General features: G+C 40.6%; 1 protein-coding gene across 1 annotated transcript in view; it reads left to right on the top strand.

Moving 5' to 3' along the window:
• LOC126195627 (odorant receptor Or2-like) overlaps nucleotides 1-16,832 on the top strand; it is a 60,559-nt gene extending 43,727 nt beyond the window's left edge. Inside the window, exons 4-6 of the mRNA XM_049934253.1 lie at nucleotides 1,448-1,552; nucleotides 4,347-4,508; nucleotides 16,770-16,832. Coding sequence (XP_049790210.1) covers nucleotides 1,448-1,552; nucleotides 4,347-4,508; nucleotides 16,770-16,832 — 330 coding nt within the window. The remainder of the gene's footprint in view (nucleotides 1-1,447; nucleotides 1,553-4,346; nucleotides 4,509-16,769) is intronic.
• Nucleotides 16,833-21,288: the final 4,456 nt, after the last annotated feature.

Below are 21,288 nucleotides of genomic sequence, written 5' to 3'. Positions count from 1 at the left end.
TAGGTGAAGGAGTTTATCGATAGCTGACCAAGAGACCCGATCTTTCCGACTCAGCGTAGAACAGGGAGTCGGTAGTGGTCAAGAGGCTGTTATAACATCACTAAGTTCTGCTGTAAACATGAATACCAAGAGCGACAAGAAACATATTGCACATTACCTTCAGGGTGAACATGAAAATTTCACATCCAGACCTGATAAAGTTGAATACCAGGTTAAAGATCATTATAATGATACGCTTTAGTCGAGCAAAGTCGTGTGGGATTTAAAAGACCCACTGTGGTTCGTTACTTCATCATTTGTGATACGGTCCCTTTCATTCGGTTTTTCTCCATCCAGTTGGCCAGAGGACTGGTCGTACTCTTTACAACAACAACAATGAGAAGAATCCCTCTGCATTCCAGAAAACGCCAGTCATAATCTTGCTGACTACTAAAGCCAGCTTCGCCTCTACTCACGCCTCATTACAGGCTTCCATCAACCTCTTTGCTGCGTTTGCGGAACAGAGTGGTACAATCTTCTGTAGTAACAAAATGGTAGGCTAAATCAACTGGATTTTTTCCTACTATGATTCAACAGTCATTTTCGTATTTGCATTTTGTCTAAATTCCACAAATGGGTTTCCATCTAATCAGACCTAGCTCGTTATTAATTCTTGATGTATAATGTAGCCTCCTCTCTTCTGAAACAAAATTGGTGCCAAATATTTTTATGCAGCTGCACGTCCATTATCATAGCATTCACTTCTTGCTTTTCCATTGCTGGTTCACTTTCAAACGACCACTACGAAGACCATATACCTGGAAAGATATACCACTCCACTATCCATTCAGCTGTCCATCTATTAAATATCGGAAACAGAGAAGAAGTATCACCATGTATCTTCAATGTTTCTAGATTAGTCCCACTGGCACTAAGTCACACAAAAGAAAGAATTTAGATGACGGTACAGCGTACCATTACATTGATTTCAACGAAACATGAAGACGATAAATGCACTGATACGTCACGTAAATAATAGCAGTCATGTGATCGACTTGTACCTTCACTTGCGCTGTTTAGCAATATAAAATAAATTAAAGGAATATAATTATTATCAGTGCAAAGTCAAGAAATTCTCAGCTGAAGTATCTAAAACAAACTCCTCCACCAATTTATTTACATTCCGAACTAAGACTGCATTTTTTTCATCCCTGTCGGTATTTCTGATCTCTAGTGTTCATTTCTATGGAAACTTCATGTATGTCTCTCCATCAAAGTTTTTACCCTTTTCTGTTTCTCTTTTCTATATTATCCATTGTCTTCTTGATTCCCATGTATCTTTATTCAAATTTCTTCCCTTCTGCTGCATTTTACAATAATTTTTCTTTTTTTAGGCTGAGGACTGATATTTTGTTGGTAACGCACATAGTATTTTGATATCTTCTGCCTAATAGCATTTTTTTTACAGAACAAAAACGGCCTGCAAGAGACAGGGAAATTTGGCTGCCATTTGACTGTAATGCTTGCAGAGCTCTTTGAATACTGCTGGTTTGGAGATGACCTCATTACAGAAGTGAGTTTTTCATTGTAGAATATGCGATCTACACTGGCACTTGGTTTTATTTCACTACCAAGATTTGTTTCAGCAGACGTTTCCCTTACTAGTGAAATAGGTTAGCAAGTGAGGAACTGGAAGTGCTAAGGTGCCAGGCCTCAAAAACATAACGTGTCACCTAGAAAAGGTGAACCGATTTTATTCAACAAGTTGTGCAAACTGTTATTATGCTTTTCACAACAAGTTAAATTTGACAAACTCAGTTAACTGGTAGGAAGTCAGCAAAAAACATCTAGTATTTGATGACTGAGAAATTTCAGTTTCAGTTTTGAAATGGTGACATTACTGAGGTTGTTCTGCTTCGAAATCCGTTCGGTAAAGTTCAATATGAATTCACGTACTTCTGGAACAGACACAAAAACATTTCAGTTAACAAACTCACTGACTGGCTGATACTAGTTATCCTTTGATGGGCAGCGGTATACGAGTGAGAGCAACGTCTTGTGGAACCACGTTAACTCGGCGCATTGGAGAGCTCATATTCCCCGTGGTGGGATGTGGCAGAAACACTTGCTTACCTACCTGGGCAAAGAGGTCATACCACGCCATCGAGTGCATATCAAAGCACGACAATGGTTAAATAGTGACAGACACATCCTGCAATGCCTGTAAATGCAACGCAGATTCATATGTAATATCGGAATGCATTTGATTTTCAAAAATTAAATTCACCGTTAAAAACAAGTTATCACTAATATGATTTTTTTTCTTTTTTGGTTGCGGCATATGGTAAGAAATGGAGATCTACATACATGTATCTTACAACAGACTTATATTTGTTATTGGAACAAATGTGCTAATGCGAACGTAAGTCGTGAGAATGTTGAACACTTGAATATGGAACAATGTCTAGAGAAATTAGATATTTGATAAATGCCGCTCAGATTTTTATGTACCATGGAAGGACTGAAATAGTACATAGCTGTACATAGTTACAAAGTTAATTTTGAATTTTTAAATACATGCTATTGATATGGATCTGTAAGGAAGTAAGTAAAGCAGTCATAAACATGACAGTTGTTCTGAACACCACAGTGCGTCATTAGGCATGGTCCTGTTGGAGGTGGCATGTAGATGCCTTCCTCCGACCTTTGAACTGACTTACCCAACCATTAGTATGGTAGGCTAAGATGTAATGTGGATTATGAACCACAGTGTAGCTCATCATTTTTCACGTTACCAAATATTGCAAGAAATGAGAGATGTGATAAGTGACAGATAAAAAAACCTAGGATTGACTGGGGATCAAACTCGAGCTCTTTGGACATGTAGTCTGGCACTTTAGCACTGAGACTGTATACATATGTTTCTCCAAAGACTCAGCAATTGCGCCAACATAGGATTAAACAGCAAACCGGTTACACATAAGCGATAGGTACATTGACTTAGATTTCGACATTTACTAGAGGTGTCGTCATCAGAATCAAATGTCGATAAATCCTGTGTTTAACTATTTCCTTGTTATGTCCTTGTATGTACAAACAGTTGGCTGTTTCATCCTATGTTGAAACTAGTATACGGTTGCTGAATAACAGCCATGATCAAAACTGTGAAATAGCATAAGCAAATACTGAAAATATTACGAGTATAGATTATTTGTAAGAAATTAAACTGGCACATTTCAGAAAACTTATGTTACTTTCTAATTATCGAACACCGTGTAGCTATATTAGTATTACTGTTTACAGAGAATAAATGTTTCCTCCTGGAGCTGTATTTTTGAATTTGCTGTTTCACTAGGACTAGAATGGATTAGTCAGTATGATTTTATCTATATACAAATATATTTTAAATTGTTGTTATATAAGTCGCACATGTTGTATGTTATTTATCTAAATGTTGTTAATAATCGAAGTTGTTTAATAATTTCATACAATGATTGCTTACATAGAATCCACAAACATGTTTTAATTACTTTGTTCCACTCACTTACTAAATCTCACTGAAAGGAAGAGTTGGACAATTTTCTACTAACGGAACAGTTATCCCACAACTTTATCACTGTAATGCCAGTGACGCCATACTTTTCAATTTATTCTCGTTAATTTGCCTTATATATTCCTTTTCCTGAGAACAGCGATTCAGAGCATTTCACAAACACGTACTTTTTGCTGGCCACGCTTTAACAACTTGAGCGTTTAAACATGGTTCAGAGGAAGCATTCAACGCATTACTCAACCGCTAGACATTCCTTACCCACTCTCAACGGCAGATTGAATCCTTCAGACACTTTCTGACGATTCATTCGGTAGAGAACTCTCTGAAAGAGGGAAGGGTTCTGCCTCAAGACTCTGTTCAGAATGTTTCGCTCCAGAAATGTCATATCATTATACTCCCTGCTGCGCAGCAAATGTTTCATACAAAAGTACTTTTGCATCTGGAAAGAAAACTGCTTCCACTACATGTGGCACATGAGACTGATTACACGTCAGGGATATACAGGCAACATAGAACAGACAATGGTACCCTGCAGTATATCATTAGTAATTCACACCCTGCTACGTATTGTAGTGACAACTCTACTGCTCGAGTCTGATGATTTCCAAAATTCCATAATTCCAAAGTTATTCTGACAACGTTAAACTCAGTATTTCACTGTCGATTAATCTTTTATCCATAATTCGATGTACGTCACATACTTTTATTCGAAAGATACAGTATTGTATGACATTTTAATGTTGAAACTATTCTGCGTTTGATGATTGTATTCATTCACAACGAGTTGTCTGCTGAAGGTTGTGGACTTTTTCAGAGCGAGAACGTGGCCCTGGCGGCGTACGACGCGGTGACGTCAGTGCTGGAGTGTCCCGTGTCCATCAAACGGTCGCTGCTGCTGGTGTTGCAACGCGCGCAGCGTCCTCTGTGCATCACCGCCGGTGGGTTCTTCCCACTCTCCAGGGAGTCCTTTGTCTCGGTAAGGCGATTGGTCCTGTATTCCTGATCCCATTCTGTAATTCATGTTCCACCTGTAGTACAGCTCATCTCACGGAAAACTCTCACTTTTATCAGCAAGAGTTTATACGTTTCCCACCGTACGTATCTTCATATATCCTTGTGTGTGAAAGATCTAATGCTATATAGCTGACGTGGAGCTGTAACTTTCCTTTCCTCGCTCTCAAGAAGAAAAGAACTGATAACAGCTAAGGTTACAGAAACAGTTTGAAGTGTTGTCCAGAAGGTCCTCGAAACATTGTTATAAAATTCTAATGCACTAGCAGAAAATATTCACATTCTTCAAGTCGTGAACCTTGAAGTTTTTCTTGTCTCGTCAGTCTGTAGGCTACCATAGTAAATCAGGCTGCAGGTTGCGTCGCGCGGGGTAGCCGTGCGGTCTTGGACGCCTTGTCACGGTCCAGGTGGCTCCCCCCTTCGGAGGTTCGAATCCTCCCCCGGAAATGGGTGTGTATGTTGTCCTTAGCGAAAGTTAATGTCAGTTACATTAAGTAGTGCGTAAGCTTAGGGATCGATGAACTCAGCTATTTGGTTCCATAATACGTTACCACAAGTTTCCAGAAAAATTTTCCACCAGGTTGCAATGCGACAAGAGTTGTTGTTTCTCTCTGTAATACATGGACTCCGCTCATTACACAAATTGTACAGTAATGGTTAAACGAAATGTTGAAACAGATGAAAGCTACGAAATTTATCTACTATTTCCAGTGGAAGAGCGTATTTTCGACCCTGTAAAGAAAATAAGATTGGACTGTTATGTACTTCTGCATCTAACAACAGATTTTTCTAGAGCCAAGAATTTTGCACAAAGCATCGTCTGTTTGTGACAAAATAATATCAGGAAATTCCACCGGTGCAAAGCCCGTCTAGGAAATTTCTACCAACTGAACTAGAAGAAAGTCTCTCTTTCATTTTCCTGGAACCCATATCTTTCAAATTCTTTAGTAGAAACTATTTGCTAACGCAGGTGGTCATCTTCTCAAGTTCTCGAAGAATTTTATCAGCTAAGGTGGCGATGAGGTGATCACACTGTTTTCGTATTCAGGAAGATCCAAGCCGAGATCCGTTTCTTATAGACCTCTTCAGGTTTTCCTTACGATTCATAAAAATCGCTATGATTTCCAAAATAGCTAATGCCCTCCTCCATCCTTGTTTCGGGATATGTCTTCTAAATCTCTTATGACGTCGATATCGTCAGGACGTAAGATAATTGATGTTTCAAAGTACTGCACTGAAAAGGTGTTTGAATGTTGTGCAGGTGTGGTTAAATTTAGTGGAGCTAAACTTCTGACTGTTGTTATTTATAGATCCCCAGACTCCGATTTCACAACATTTTTGCTAAAGCTAGAGAAGGTTCTTGGTTCACTTTATAGGAAATACAAAAAGTTAGTTATATGTGGTGACTTCAATATTAATTGTATAAGTGATTGTGCAAGGAAAAGGATGCTGGTAGACCTCCTTAATTCATATAATCTTATGCAAACCGTATTCTTTCCAACGAGAGTGCAAGGGAACAGTAGAACAACCATAGACAATATTTTTGTTCATTCGTCATTATTAGAAGGGCATTCTGTTAGCAAAAAGGTGAATGGCCTTTCAGATCATGATGCACAAATTTTAAGTCTAAAAGATTTTTGTGCTGCAACACATGTTAAATATAGTTACCAACTTTTTAGGAAAGCTGATCCAGTTGCTGTACAGACTTTTGTAAACCTTATCAAGGAACAAGAGTGGCAAGATGTTTATAGTGCTGATACAGTAGACGATAAATATAATGCTTTCCTCAAGACTTTTCTCGTGCTCTTTGAAAGTTGCTTTCCGTTAGAACGTTCAAAACAGGGTACTAGCACAAACACGCAGCCTGGGTGGCTGACTAAAGGGATAAGAATATCTTGTAGAACAAAGTGGCAGTTATATCAAAACGTTAGAAACAGTCACAATCTAAATGCAGCAGCCCATTACAAACAGTATTGTAAGGTGCTTAAAAAAGTTATTAGGAAGGCAAAAAGTATGTGGTATGCAGATAGAATAGCTAAGTCTCAGGATAAAATTAAAACCATATGGTCAGTCGTAAAGGAAGTGGCTGGTCTGCAGAGACAGATCGAGAATATAGAATCAGTGCGTAGTGGGGATGTCCGTGTTACTGATAAGTCGCATATATGTACAGTATTTAATAATCACTTTCTGAATATAGCAGGCGAACTAAATAGAAACCTAGTCCCAACAGGGAATCATATAGCGCTCTTAGAAAAAAGTGTTCCGAGACTGTTACCTGAAATGCTCCTCCATGATACTGACAAGAGGGAGATTGAGTTAATAATTAAATCACTAAAGACCAAGAACTCTCATGGATATGACGGGGTATCTAGCAGAATACTGAAGTATTGTTCCACGTATGTTAGCTCAGTACTTAGCCATATCTGTAACTTTTCCTTTAGGAGTGGTCGGTTTCCTGACCGATTAAAGTACTCGGTAGTGAAGCCACTTTATAAAAAGGGAGACAGGGATAATGTTGACAATTATAGACCTATTTCTATGTTTCTAACTCACAATTCAACAAGAACTGACATTTTAATCAGACAGAATGGGCATGTTATAAGCGAGACGGAACAGTTCAAGTTCCTAGGCGTATGGATAGATAGTAAGCTGTTGTGGAAAGCCCATGTTCAGGATCTTGTTCAGAAACTAAATGCCGCTTTATTTACCATTAGAACAGTATCTGAAATAAGTGACATTTCAACACGAAAAGTAGTATACTTCGCATATTTTCATACGCTTATGTCATATGGTATTATTTTTTGGGGTAATTCTTCTGATTCAAAAAGGGTATTTTTGGCTCAAAAACTGGCTGTTCGAGCTATGTATGGTGTAAGTTCGAAAACCTCTTGTCGACCCCTATTCAATAGTCTGGGAATTTTGACATTGCCCTCACAGTGTGTATTTTCTTTAATGTCGTTTGTTGTTAGCAATATTAGCTTATTCCCAAGAGTTAGCAGCTTTCACTCAGTTAATACTAGGCAGAAATCAAATCTGCATGTGGAATGCACTTCCTTGACTCTTGTATAGAAAGGAGTGCAGTATTCTGCTGCATCCATTTTCAATAAGCTACCACAAGAACTCAAAAACCTTAGCAGTTGCCCAAACACTTTTAAGTCTAAACTGAAGAGTTTCCTCATGGCTCACTCCTTCTATTCTGTCAAGGAGCTCCTGGAAGAGCTAAAAAATTAAGCAAATTCCAGTGTTACATTCTTGATTTTCTTTATTTAAACTAACGACTTGTAGCCTGAATATGTTTCTTATATTTCATATCATCTGTTTCTACAATCATGTTATAATTTCATGTATTGACTCGTTCCATGACCATGGAGACTTCTAAATGTGGTCCCACGGAACAATAAATAAATAAATAAATAAATTTCGCTTTCACTGAAGCACTTTCACGTCCTTGTGAATGTCATGGTAGAATATTTTCATGAGTAACAAATAAAAACTATATGTACGTATTTAATATCTGTCACTTAGTTTGCAATTTTTGTTTTTACGGGTGAAAATGTTATGCTGTCTGAAAACTGTGAAATGAGCAATAACTAAAACGCATTTCCGAGCGATACGTTTACACCTTTATGGATCTCGTTTTATATAAATTGTCTGTTCTAGACAGTGCTAGGTTCATCAACTATAAAACTGCTCTTTATAAAAATAAGCCTACATTAGTAGACAGTTTCCGTTAAAAAAATTTCTGGGCACAGTGTGTTGGACATATTATTGCCGCAACGTAACTTTAAAGATCAAAAAACATTCAGGAGGTCTTTACATATTGGGGACTTTAAAATTATGCGACACTACGATAAAAATGTAGAAAAACAGTTAAAATATAAATATATGTCAAATTACTTTACAGAAACTGTTTTAACTATAGTTTAAAATATCAAGCTGAAAATTAATTGAAATATTATTTGGGTTCAGTGTACATCCATATTTATCAGAAATAATTCAAGAATTAAATGAAACAGATAGACATTTTACTGTCGCCATTTGTATACTAATACCGTTGAATTCATTAGTGACTGCACCATATCGTCAGTCTAGAGTGATTTCTACGAACAAGTTTATGGTTCATGCTTAAAATGAATATTCACACCTCAAGACTTAGTAATTTTTATTTATACTAGTGCAGTGGAGCAGTAGGTAATGCTCTTTTCAGTAATGACTCATCAGTACAAAATTGATATTACCTCCTTACCTGAACTATGCCAGGGAAAGAAATGATGAAGTATATTGTTGTGTTATCCGCCCCGACAGGTAACGTCGTCACTATTGTTGTTGGGCTTTCTACGGACTTAAGGTCATCAGCACTGAGAAACTAAACAATCATGCCACACGTTTAGTACCAGTAGTAGTAGTTTTATTCACCTGTCGATCACTTTTATGAGAGTATTAGACATATCACGGTATTACAATTAAAGAACAATAAAAATAACGTAATTCTTGTATACAGGTCTAGTTTGACAAGGGTTGGATACGTAGTCGGTCGCGGCCATGTGGTAGTAACAAACCCGTCATTCGCCAGAATTAATTTAGGGAAACCAGGAAAAACGTAAATCAGAATGGCCGAATGAAGATTACCAACTCCACCCTCTGAAATACGAGGCCAGCCTTTAAAAACCATGCTACTTCGTTAGTTTCATCCCCAGTGTACAATAGAGTTCTATAAATAAAACATTTAGGCTAATAATGTAAAAGGCTAATGATACACTTTTCATAAGTTTCGCATTCCAGTCAATACACTCACTGTACCCACACTGTTTCACAGTGGGTCACTAAACACATTATCAGCTGATGTCAGAACCATAGTGACGATTTCAGGTTTCCATTTTGTATACCGCAGCTTCCCAAATACTTTGCGATTCAGGAAACACAGAAATCATTCTCTCTTCTGACCCCAGTGACTTAATTTAATACTTGCCTGTAATTAAATATTATTCTTTCTTCTGTCTAAAATAGCCCTTCCTTGGGAGCCTTGATATAAAAATAAACTCCCGAAAACCACCTGCATAAGCGAGATCGCTAGCGGATGCTTCTGCGTTGGCGCTGAACTTGGAGGTAATCCGGTTAGAATGCAGGTGGTGGATGAAATTTTTACTTCTTGGCCGACAAGGAGGGTGAGGGGGGCGGGACGGATTGGGACAGGTAGTAGCTTAACGTTCCTGATTACTGGTATTTGCACCTATGACGTGGCTTACATTCCATACCTGACCGCAGTGTCTCATGAAATGAGGACAAGTTACAGTGCCGCACGGGATTAGCCGAGCGGTCTTGGGCGCTGCAGTCTTGGACTATGCGGCTGATCCCGGCGGAGGTTCGAGTACTCCCTCGGGCATGGGTGTGTGTGTTTGTCTGTAGGATAATTTAGGTTAAGCAGTGTGTACGTTTAGGGACTGATAACCTTAGCAGTTAAGTCCCATAAGATTTCACACACATTTCAACATTTTGAACAAGTTACAGTGGTGTTCATGACCAATCCATCCTATGGGAACTTGAGCTGGGCGGCCCTCTTTGTGGTTTGAGGAATAGGCTTTCACCCTGTTCCTTGTCTCATTATCTTAGCACAGCACGAATGCAGCGCTAACTATACAAGCATCCGTTAAAGTCACCTACAGTCTACAAACACATATACTGGTGCGTCACGAGTCTCACGTACCCAGAAAAGGGGTCGGAATACTGTTTCCGAGAGGGGCTATACCCAAGTTCACAATAAAATACATACATTTTTTTAATACCAACAAATTTTAATAAGTTAATACTTTGTGTGGAATTCACGTTGTAGGATGCTGTGAAACATAATCTGGTGTTGGTTGATTGGCTGATTTGGGGCAGGGGATCAAACAGAATCTGATGTATAACTCTATTAAATTGATACGTTTATTTTTTATTTTTTATTTTATTTTATTTTTTTTTTCGCCTTGAACATGATGTTGGCGTCCGATGTTTACATCAGTTACAACTTCCAGGCTGAGAAACTGTGATTGATATGTAAAATTACGCCGTGACGTTTCGTCTCCGACTGACGATACATCTTCGGAGGTAAAAGGGCAACTGCAATCTCAGCTCAAGGAGATGCTGCATTTGTAGAGTCTAACAACCCTACCACAACAAAGGTCAAAAATTTATTATGATTGTAGAGTTGCTCACGTTGCTAAATATTGCATTTTCGGGCAACAACAAAGTTATGTTATGTGGCAGGTGTCATTAGAGCACAGCTAATAAAGTCATTTCTTGAAATAATGGATAAACTAGGCACTCATCTTTTCGTGTTTCCCACGCTGGTCTCGTTTGAACTCATGGCTCAATCGTCGAAAATCTATGTAGTGATGATTCCAAGCTCGGATGCAACGAGGACTAGGTGTTATTCTGCGATACTGAAAAGTTTTATAAATGTGTTTCATAAACCATTTTTCAAGATGAAACTTTTGCAAGTTAGGACAATGGTGATGTAAAAAAGTAATCAGCACTCCAAATTTAAGTTACACTTCTTTTTTATAACTTTTGATGCAATATCACGTAAATCAATCCAAAACATCACTTCACAATATAAAACATACTTGAAAATAACTTCCTCACTGTTAAAGTTCACATTTCATAAACTGACTACAATTTGCGTCTTTTTAACATGACGACCAAAGCTGGACTCTCTAATAACTGCTTACGCGCCCAAAAAATCAGAGTTACAAGTACGTCAAAGATCATAGTGACAAAAGAAAGAATACACATAAGAATAACACCATTGCAATATATACATATCGATGTATCGAAGTACCTCTACATTAATGAAATCAAATCTGAATGGTGTCACAGAAATATGTTAACTGTTTTACAGAAACTCAGTAGAATATTGCTGGTATCGAGAGGTTGAGGTGAGGTGCAGTAATGGTTACGCAATTCAAGTACCATTACAAGAGGAGCGTACAAGACACTACTATTCGTCACGGGATTCTGACTGTATGATTATATCTGGCAGGCGCCATCGTTGACGACTGAATGTAATCAATCGTCGTTCTGTTGGCGCGAGTCCGACATCAGTACTTCATGCAACATAGCACTTCCTTCTTTTCTATTAGAATTATTGTGGTGTTTGTGAACCTCTAATGATCCTCTATAACATGCGCTGTCTCCACTGAAACACCTGTCCCACTCAATTTTACTTTGTGGATTCCATCTCGTATCGACAGCAATACTTCTTCCAACATAGCACTTCCTTCTTTTCTATTAGAATTATTGTGGTGTTTGTGAACCCCTAATGATCCTCTATAACATGCGCTGTCTCCACTGAAACACCTGTCCCACTCAATTTTACTTTGTGGATTCCATCTCGTATCGACATCAATACTTCTTCCAACATAGCACTTCCTTCTTTTCTATTAGAATTATTGTGGTGTTTGTGAACCTCTAATGATCCTCTGTAACATGCGCTGTCTCCACTGAAACACCTGTCCCACTCAATTTTACTTTGTGGATTCCATCTCGTATCGACACCAATACTTCTTCCAACATAGCACTTCCTTCTTTTCTATTAGAATTATTGTGGTGTTTGTGAACCCCTAATGATCCTCTATAACATGCGCTGTCTTCACTGAAACACCTGTCCCACTCAACTTTACTTTGTGGATTCCATCTCGTATTGAAAAAGTAAGATTTGAATACGCGTCAGAATAATATTCTTGTCAACCGTGGCAAAAGGAAGATGTCATTAACGTCTTAGTGGACGAAGCTAATAAAACTTGAGGGCAGCTTTATTCACTAGATGAATGAATCACATACCGTACGCTTTCTAGCAAAATTGCTACTCCAGAAGAGAAGTGGATCGGAATACTCTGTCCCAGAAAACGTCGCCAGGACTAATGAGGATCTACCGCTGACAGCTGGGAATGATTTCCTCCCGTCTATTAACAAAATAACAGATGGCATAGCAGAAGAGTTCTCCAAGTATGGGGTTTTTAGACCCACAATAAGATAAAAGGATGCTTAAGAACGGTAAAAGATGTACAGCATTCATTAGCGACACCTGACGTGTATAAAATTCCTACTAGTTTTGGGCAAGTATAAAGTGGAACCTCAAAAAGCAGCTCTGAAACCTGTTTAGCTGAACAAAAAACGAAATCCCGTCTACGACGCAATGAACAATCGGCGGTAGCAGAATATATTTTCCCTGATGAAACGAAGAAATAAGATTCAGTGACACAAGCGTTTTAAAGAAGGCAACTCATTATCGAGCGCACATGTCATAGAGATTCACAGACACATCCGTCCTACGGGAAAGAAGGAAGTGTTAAGTTACATAAAATGTTTATGATTATTTCCCGCCACAAGAATGACAATCGAAGAGTACAAACGAGAACGAGATAATCCTGAAATTGGAATCACATGATGAATAGTGATATCCTCTGCACTGCTTTATAAGTGGGGTGGCCCCGCTGTTATGCTTGTAGTTGCCAATTTACCTCCGAAGATGTCTCACGGAGTCAAAAACGAAACGTCCAAAATATTTATATACTACCTTTGTCCGAAATGTTCCACGATAGGTTTTTTTTAAAATATCTGAGTTGGAAATACCCACAAGGAACAAAAATAATGTTGTTTCTATGTTTCCTGTCATGTGGCGTCCTTTGAAATGAAAATTACTCAGGGAATACCACGAAAACATTCCACACACCAAAAGGCTCCCTGCCCCTCGCTGGACCCTTCCGACGATTGTTGCAAGGTGTTTACTTTCGGACGTTTCACGCGATACATGTATCCGATGGAGCACAAAACTTGATCATCTTTTGGTCACCTGTTGTCACTCAGTGAACGTCTGGTTGCTGCATTTGCGTGCAAATTCCTGTCAAAGTGGCAAGACTGTACTTAGCAACACGCGGTTTCGCTTCTTGGCGCATTAGTTATTGTGGCACAAACTACGGTAACTGTGAGCAAAGAGTGAACATTAAGTTCTGTATTAATCTCAGAAAAATCTCTAATGAAACATGGGCAATGATTAACCAAGCATACATAGGCGAGGAACTTTCGAGGAGTTTTGTTTTCGAGTGGGAAAATAGGTTTTGTGAAGGCAGAGATTCAGTACAAGACCATCCCATAGCTGGTCACCCGTCAGCAGAACATACCGATGCAAACTTGGTGCGTGTAATGCAGTTATTGCAAGATGCCGGTAATACAACTATGTGTACGGTGTCAGAAGAACTTAATTTGAATCTTGATGTGTGTTATAAGGTTCTACGCGCAGACATAGGGAAACGGAAACTTAATGCACAACTTGTACCTCACACACTAACATGCAGACAGAAAGAGGAAACACGAAGAATATCTGCTGGACTAATGGATAGAGCCACATGCGATCCGACATATTCTGTCAAAGATTATGGCTGTGAATGAAAGTTGGTGCTACCAGTATGACCCTCATACGAAGTGTCAAAGTGCTGTATGGCGGAGTATTGGATCACCAGCCTCGAAAAATGTCAAACGACAACCTTCGAGAACAAAGTCAATGTTGATTGCATTGCTTGATACTAAAGATTAGTTCGCCTTGTGTATGTTTCCTCGAGGTGAAAAAGTGAGCAATTCAACGTCGCCACCCTGATTTGTGACTTTCTCAGGACTGGTTCTTACTGCTTGACAAAGCAAGACCACTTAATGCTTCACCTGTTAACGAGTATCTGGCCAGATATTATGTAAATGCCATCCCACATCCGCCATATTCGCTCGACCTCTCGCCTTATGATTTTGTTTAATCTTTCCGCGAGTGGAAAGTTGACTGAAAGGAAAGTTTCATCAGTATGTTGCGGGCATGGAACGGGATTTGACAAATAAGCCTACAGGCGTCCCAGCTGAAAATTTCCCTCGCTGCTTCCAACATCTCCAGAAAAGTTGGCAAATATGAGTAGACAGCCAAGGGGACTGTTTCGATAGGAGTTTTGATCATTACTTGGTAAGTATTTCCATTTTGTTAAAAAAACCTACCGTGACAATGATAATATCGACCATGCCCTCTGTCAGCCTGATTTATTTACTCTTTTTTTTTTACTTGTTTACAGTATTAGCAACCTCAAAATCAAGTCTTATGAGACATTAATAACTTTGCTGCTCCAGTAGCCACCTGAAGTCATCTACATGTATAAAAGTCACTGACATGGTTACATCTTGCAACCACAGACGACGGCTAAGCTGGTCTCTAGAACTGTATAATAGTTTTACTGACAGAATCCTTAGAAGGCTGCAATCTTTTTTGAACTGATCAGCGCACAAAAATTGATATTGCTTATTCTCGAGCTCTACTCCAGCTTGTGGCATTCATACGAAGGTGAATAAAAGGAAACTGTTACGTACACTACACAGTTCACTGCTGTTAAAGCGGAGATCTGCACAGCACAAGTCCTGCAGCAATGAAGAAATGTTATTTTTTCTTACTAAAACATAACTGCTAAATTTCAAGAAACTGTTTACTGAGAGGGTTGTATAACGACGCTACACACCATCTATAAAGGACAAAGTAATTACTACCTAGATAATTTCAGCATAATCTCTGCACTACTTAGCAGGCATCGGTATAGAAAAAGGCATTCTGCCGTGACTTCCCCAGGGACGCCCAGCGTACTGATCACTATTTTAAAATCTCACATTGTTAGATGTTACAAGTTTACAAGTCATTGTAAACCAATGGAGTGGACAATGAAGTAAATGTAATAATATGTTTCCAGGATCGTATAGCGTTTCTGAAATGTTAGTATCGGCAACAATTCGAAAACAAAAAATTGGCTTAGAAGTTTCTGAGTTCTTAAGAATTTGTAATCTGGTATCAATGATTAATTCATATTTGCCAATATACGAGGTCTGTTCAAAATATTCCGCAACATCGTCCCCAAATTTTTTTCTGAGCTTGCCTTTTACTTAGTGTGCATAGTCTCCTTCGAAATACTCCACATCGCTCCCGACGCAGTTCCCACTTCCGGAAGCAGTCTTCGTACGCCTGTTGCAGGATCGAGCGAAGCACCGCCTACGAATTCTCTTTTATCCCTTCTATCGTTATAAATCTACCTCCTATCAAAGAGGTTCTCAACTTGGGAAATGAAAAGAAAGTCCGAAGGAACCAAGTCTGGAGGAAACGACGGATGAGGCGGCACAATGATATCCTATTTTGTGCATTAGTCACACATCAACAGGGAGGAATGAAAGGGAGCGTTATCGTGGTGCAAGAGCCATGAACTGTCTCCCCACATTTCAGCCCGTTTACCCTCTCACATTTTCTCACAGGCGTCGCAACACCCCCCGGTAGTACCGTCGGTTTACAGGTTGGCCCTGTGGCACGAACTAATCCTTCAAAGTCAAAGAAAACTATCAGTACGGCTTTGACATTTTACCTGACCTGACGAGTTGTTTTTGGTTTTGGAAAACCTTCCCCGTCCCATTGTGAAGACTGAACCTTGGTTTCAACATCATAAGCGTAGACCCATTCTCTTAAGCAACTTCCCTTTCTCATCTGTGCAATCCAAAAACTCCTCATACACTGCGAGGTGAAAGTATTTCTTTTCTTGAGCCGTGGGACGAACTTGGCACCGACACGATGCAATGCAAAATGCTGTGTGAGGATGTCATGACATGATCCAACTGAAATGTTACACTCTTCTGCAATCCCTCGGGCAGTCTTCGATTGGTACGGACATTTTCGTTGACGTTCCTGATAGGAGCATTATCGGTAGACGCCGAACGGCGTCGTGAACGAGAGTCACCTTTAACTTCCGTCCGGCCATTTTTGAATCGTGTGAACCATTCGTAACACCGAGTACGGCTTACGCACTCATCACCGTAGGCTTCCTGCATGATTTGGTGTTTCTCTGTACAGGTTTTATTTAGTTTCGCACAAAATTTAATGCAGTCTTGTTGCTCCTCTAACTCTAACATCTCGAAATTCTCAAACTGCGAGACACAACGAACTACTCAATACAGCACTGAACAATAACTAACAGACACACAACAATGAAACTTCCAGCAGTTAACATATTAAGCACAGGGAAGTGCAGGAATGCCAACCACATTTCGCTGCAACACACCACTGGCGCGAAGTTACGAATGTTTCAGAATTTTTTGAACAGACCTCGAAGAACGACGGAGTAATTCTCAACAAATTACCTGAATATGTGTAGAATCTGCACTCATCATTTTTCTTCTTTTACAGGTCGTCAATGTGTCTTACTCATTCTTCGCAATACTGCGAAATTTCAAGAATGAAGAGGAATAGCGCGCTCTAATGCTTTTCTCACGCTTTCTTCTGTTACACAGGAACACGACTTCAAAATTGAGCAACAACATTTTATTTTTCATTGTGAGGCTCGGTATATTTTCTTCATGATAGCTACAGATGCTTTATATAGTACCATTAATTTATTTACTGAGAAAAATAATTCGTTAAATAGATATGAGAACAGCGTACGCAAATATGAAAGTTAATGTGTAGCAGTAACAGCAATAAACCCGACTACACAGCAAATGTATTACTTGAATAAATAACGTTGTTTTTGGGCCGTGATTCTGACATACTCCAGGTAAAACATAATCACCAGCCCACACGTCAAGAATAGTAGGAGCGATTTACTATACTACATAATTTATAACGTAGCATACCCTCCTTGGGAGAGTTGTTTCATCACATACAAAACTGCGAAACCAAGAACGGGACATGAGACTAAATTGATCATCATACCAATGACTAGGTATGTGACAGTACACAAATGATCAGAATTGCACATATTTGCTTGAGCCCTTACTATGGGAAGTCAGTACAAGGTGCAGTCAGCGTATTAGCATGTAGTGAAACGGAATACTCTGAGGTCCGGATATGTATATAGTTCCCATAACCTACCTCAGGATGTTCACAAGGTGTGAAAAATTGCTTTGCGATTTTCTAGATGATAATGAATTGTGCTCTTATTCCTCTCTGGCTTAGCAGTTGTATCATAAATTGCTCTTATGAAGTGGATGTCTAGCTAAGTTGTACGTCTGCATTTATACTCTGCAAAGCGCTGTCAGATGCATGGCAGAAGTCGTATCCAATGCTGTAGAATCCATCGCACTGCACTGCCGACGTAAATTTCAGTGTACCTGGTTGGTTGGTTGTTTTGGGGAAGGAGACCAGACAGCGTGGTCATCGGTCTCATCGGATTAGGGAAGGAAGTCGGCCGTGCCCTTTCAGAGGAACCATCCCGGCATTTGCCTGGAATGATTTAGGGAAATCACGGAAAACCTAAATCAAGATGGCCGGACGCGGGATTGAACCGTCGTCCTCCCGAATGCGAGTCCAGTGTCTAACCACAGCGCCACCTCGCTCGGTTTCACTGTACCTGATTACCATCACCGTCGGAAATCTGACACATATGTGATGTACAATATAACGCACTATTCGTGAAAATGTATTCCGCCTCGCTGATCAGTAAGTAATCAATGATATTTTCTTACCACCTGGAGTTTATTCATATACATCTACAATCATGTATATACCCCATATATCACCATATTGTGCATATCTGAGAGTAGCTTGAATGATTGATAATTATTAAATTTCTTGTCCCCATTCTCAAACAGAATGAGGAAAAAACGAATCTCTATACGCTTCAGTGAGACCCCTGATTTCCGTTGTCTTCGCGGTGCTTACACCAAGATGAATGTTGGTGGCAATAGCACCGTTCTACAGTTTCTCAATACTGTTTCGAAAATAGAACTCTGGTTCAGTGTAGGATTTCCCGGTTTGTATTCAATTAATACTTGCTTTATAACTGAACGTAGAAGTACGCCTCTTATTTGCTGTCTCCTTTTTATAGGAGATTAGCTTTCCGTTATCGTCGAAGAAACCGAAGTCGACCATTCGGCTGCCATGCAACCGACGTTACGTTCTCTTTCCAGTTAATGTATCTTTGCAGCGCAACGTGAAGACATTTAATCGACATGACTGTGTGAAGCAAAGCACCACTAATACAATGATCATTCCCACACTGTTTCTCCTACTTATCCTATTAACTTACATTTTTCCACATTTGCAGCAAGCTGCTTCCATCACAGTAAATAAAAATTTTGTACTAGTTATCCTGCATCTTCCTACATTAACTAAAAAGCCATCATTTGCCTGTACACTACAGTGTTAGTGGCAAACAGTCGTTGACTGATGGTATTGAGGTGGGTATGGGGAATGAAATCAGAGGTAATGACTTGCCTACAACTCATTGAGTCCCAGCAGATCTCGTCGAATCATCTAAAAATATGACGAACCCATTTTTCGTACATACACTCCTGGAAATGAAAAAAAGAACACATTGACACCGGTGTGTCAGACCCACCATACTTGCTCCGGACACTGCGAGAGGGCTGTACAAGCAATGATCACACGCACGGCACAGCGGACACACCAGGAACCGCGGTGTTGGCCGTCGAATGGCGCTAGCTGCGCAGCATTTGTGCACCGCCGCCGTCAGTGTCAGCCAGTTTGCCGTGGCATACGGAGCTCCATCGCAGTCTTTAACACTGGTAGCATGCCGCGACAGCGTGGACGTGAACCGTATGTGCAGTTGACGGACTTTGAGCGAGGGCGTATAGTGGGCATGCGGGAGGCCGGGTGGACGTACCGCCGAATTGCTCAACACGTGGGGCGTGAGGTCTCCACAGTACATCGATGTTGTCGCCAGTGGTCGGCGGAAGGTGCACGTGCCCGTCGACCTGGGACCGGACCGCAGCGACGCACGGATGCACGCCAAGACCGTAGGATCCTACGCAGTGCCGTAGGGGACCGCACCGCCACTTCCCAGCAAATTAGGGACACTGTTGCTCCTGGGGTATCGGCGAGGACCATTCGCAACCGTCTCCATGAAGCTGGGCTACGGTCCCGCACACCGTTAGGCCGTCTTCCGCTCACGCCCCAACATCGTGCAGCCCGCCTCCAGTGGTGTCGCGACAGGCGTGAATGGAGGGACGAATGGAGACGTGTCGTCTTCAGCGATGAGAGTCGCTTCTGCCTTGGTGCCAATGATGGTCGTATGCGTGTTTGGCGCCGTGCAGGTGAGCGCCACAATCAGGACTGCATACGACCGAGGCACACAGGGCCAACACCCGGCATCATGGCGTGGGGAGCGATCTCCTACACTGGCCGTACACCACTGGTGATCGTCGAGGGGACACTGAATAGTGCACGGTACATCCAAACCGTCATCGAACCCATCGTTCTACCATTCCTAGACCGGCAAGGGAACTTGCTGTTCCAACAGGACAATGCACGTCCGCATGTATCCCGTGCCACCCAACGTGCTCTAGAAGGTGTAAGTCAACTACCCTGGCCAGCAAGATCTCCGGATCTGTCCCCCATTGAGCATGTTTGGGACTGGATGAAGCGTCGTCTCACGCGGTCTGCACGTCCAGCACGAACGCTGGTCCAACTGAGGTGCCAGGTGGAAATGGCATGGCAAGCCGTTCCACAGGACTACATCCAGCATCTCTACGATCGTCTCCATGGGAGAATAGCAGCCTGCATTGCTGCGAAAGGTGGATATACACTGTACTAGTGCCGACATTGTGCATGCTCTGTTGCCTGTGTCTATGTGCCTGTGGTTCTGTCAGTGTGATCATGTGATGTATCTGACCCCAAGAATGTGTCAATAAAGTTTCCCCTTCCTGGGACAATGAATTCACGGTGTTCTTATTTCAATTTCCTGGAGTGTATATCGCGTATTTAGTCAATTTTAGTTGTCTGTAATGGTTACACCAGCTTGGCCATTTAGCAACTGTTTGTCTCTCTGCTGTGGGTTTTGTGGACATGACAGCGCTCTTGCGTTTCGACGAGACATATCTCATGCTTATTTATTCTGGTAACTTTCACATCTTCCTCTATAGTTGTGGGCTGATAAGTACATCAATTAAACACATGTTAACAACAATTCACTTCTAAATCTAGCCAAAGCAAGAAATATATATCATTCCCTCTCTGTCTCTCTCTGTCTCTGTCTCTCTCTCTCTCTCTCTCTCTCTCTATATATATATATATATATATATATATATATATATATATATATATATATGTACAGTAAGGAGGCATACAGTATATTTGCTCGACTCTAAATAATGAAACGTAAACGTTGAGTCCAAACCCTTCATAAAACCTACTTTATAGTGTATCAGTGCTCATGTAAAACGCTATACAGCAACTATTCCAGAAAGCATCGATTCAAGAAGTGCTTGTTGGTTTTCCAGAGGTATGTGGCACCAGAATTCTAATTCCTCCCAACTGCGGGGAGATGGGTATTGGCGCTGAGCTGGCGTCAGATAGTTTCCAAGAGGTGTCCTTATCAAGTTCAGGTTTGACACATTTGATCGACATCATACTAATTTCGTTATCAAGGCGCTCATACTCCTGTAACACGACAAGCATGAATGGCGGAAGACAGTCAACAATAATATTCAGGTACGTAACACCTACCATGTTCCCATTAATTACTACCACTGTTCCATGGAAACCCACGTGAATGTTCGCCGTAGCAAGACACTGCCTTTATTACCTTACCACAGCAGCAGGCGGTGCATCTTTCGAGCAGCTCTTCGCCTGGTTGACGTCACAGGACCTTGTGTAAGAAGAAATGTGATTCATCCGACGAGACGACATGTTTTCACTGAACCACGGTGCAATGACGATGATCCTGTTTCCACCGTATCTGTAATTG

Source organism: Schistocerca nitens, chromosome 7 (assembly GCF_023898315.1).
Source record: "Schistocerca nitens isolate TAMUIC-IGC-003100 chromosome 7, iqSchNite1.1, whole genome shotgun sequence".
Lineage (NCBI taxonomy): Eukaryota > Metazoa > Arthropoda > Insecta > Orthoptera > Acrididae > Schistocerca > Schistocerca nitens.
This window is presented reverse-complemented; position numbering and strand designations above follow the sequence as displayed.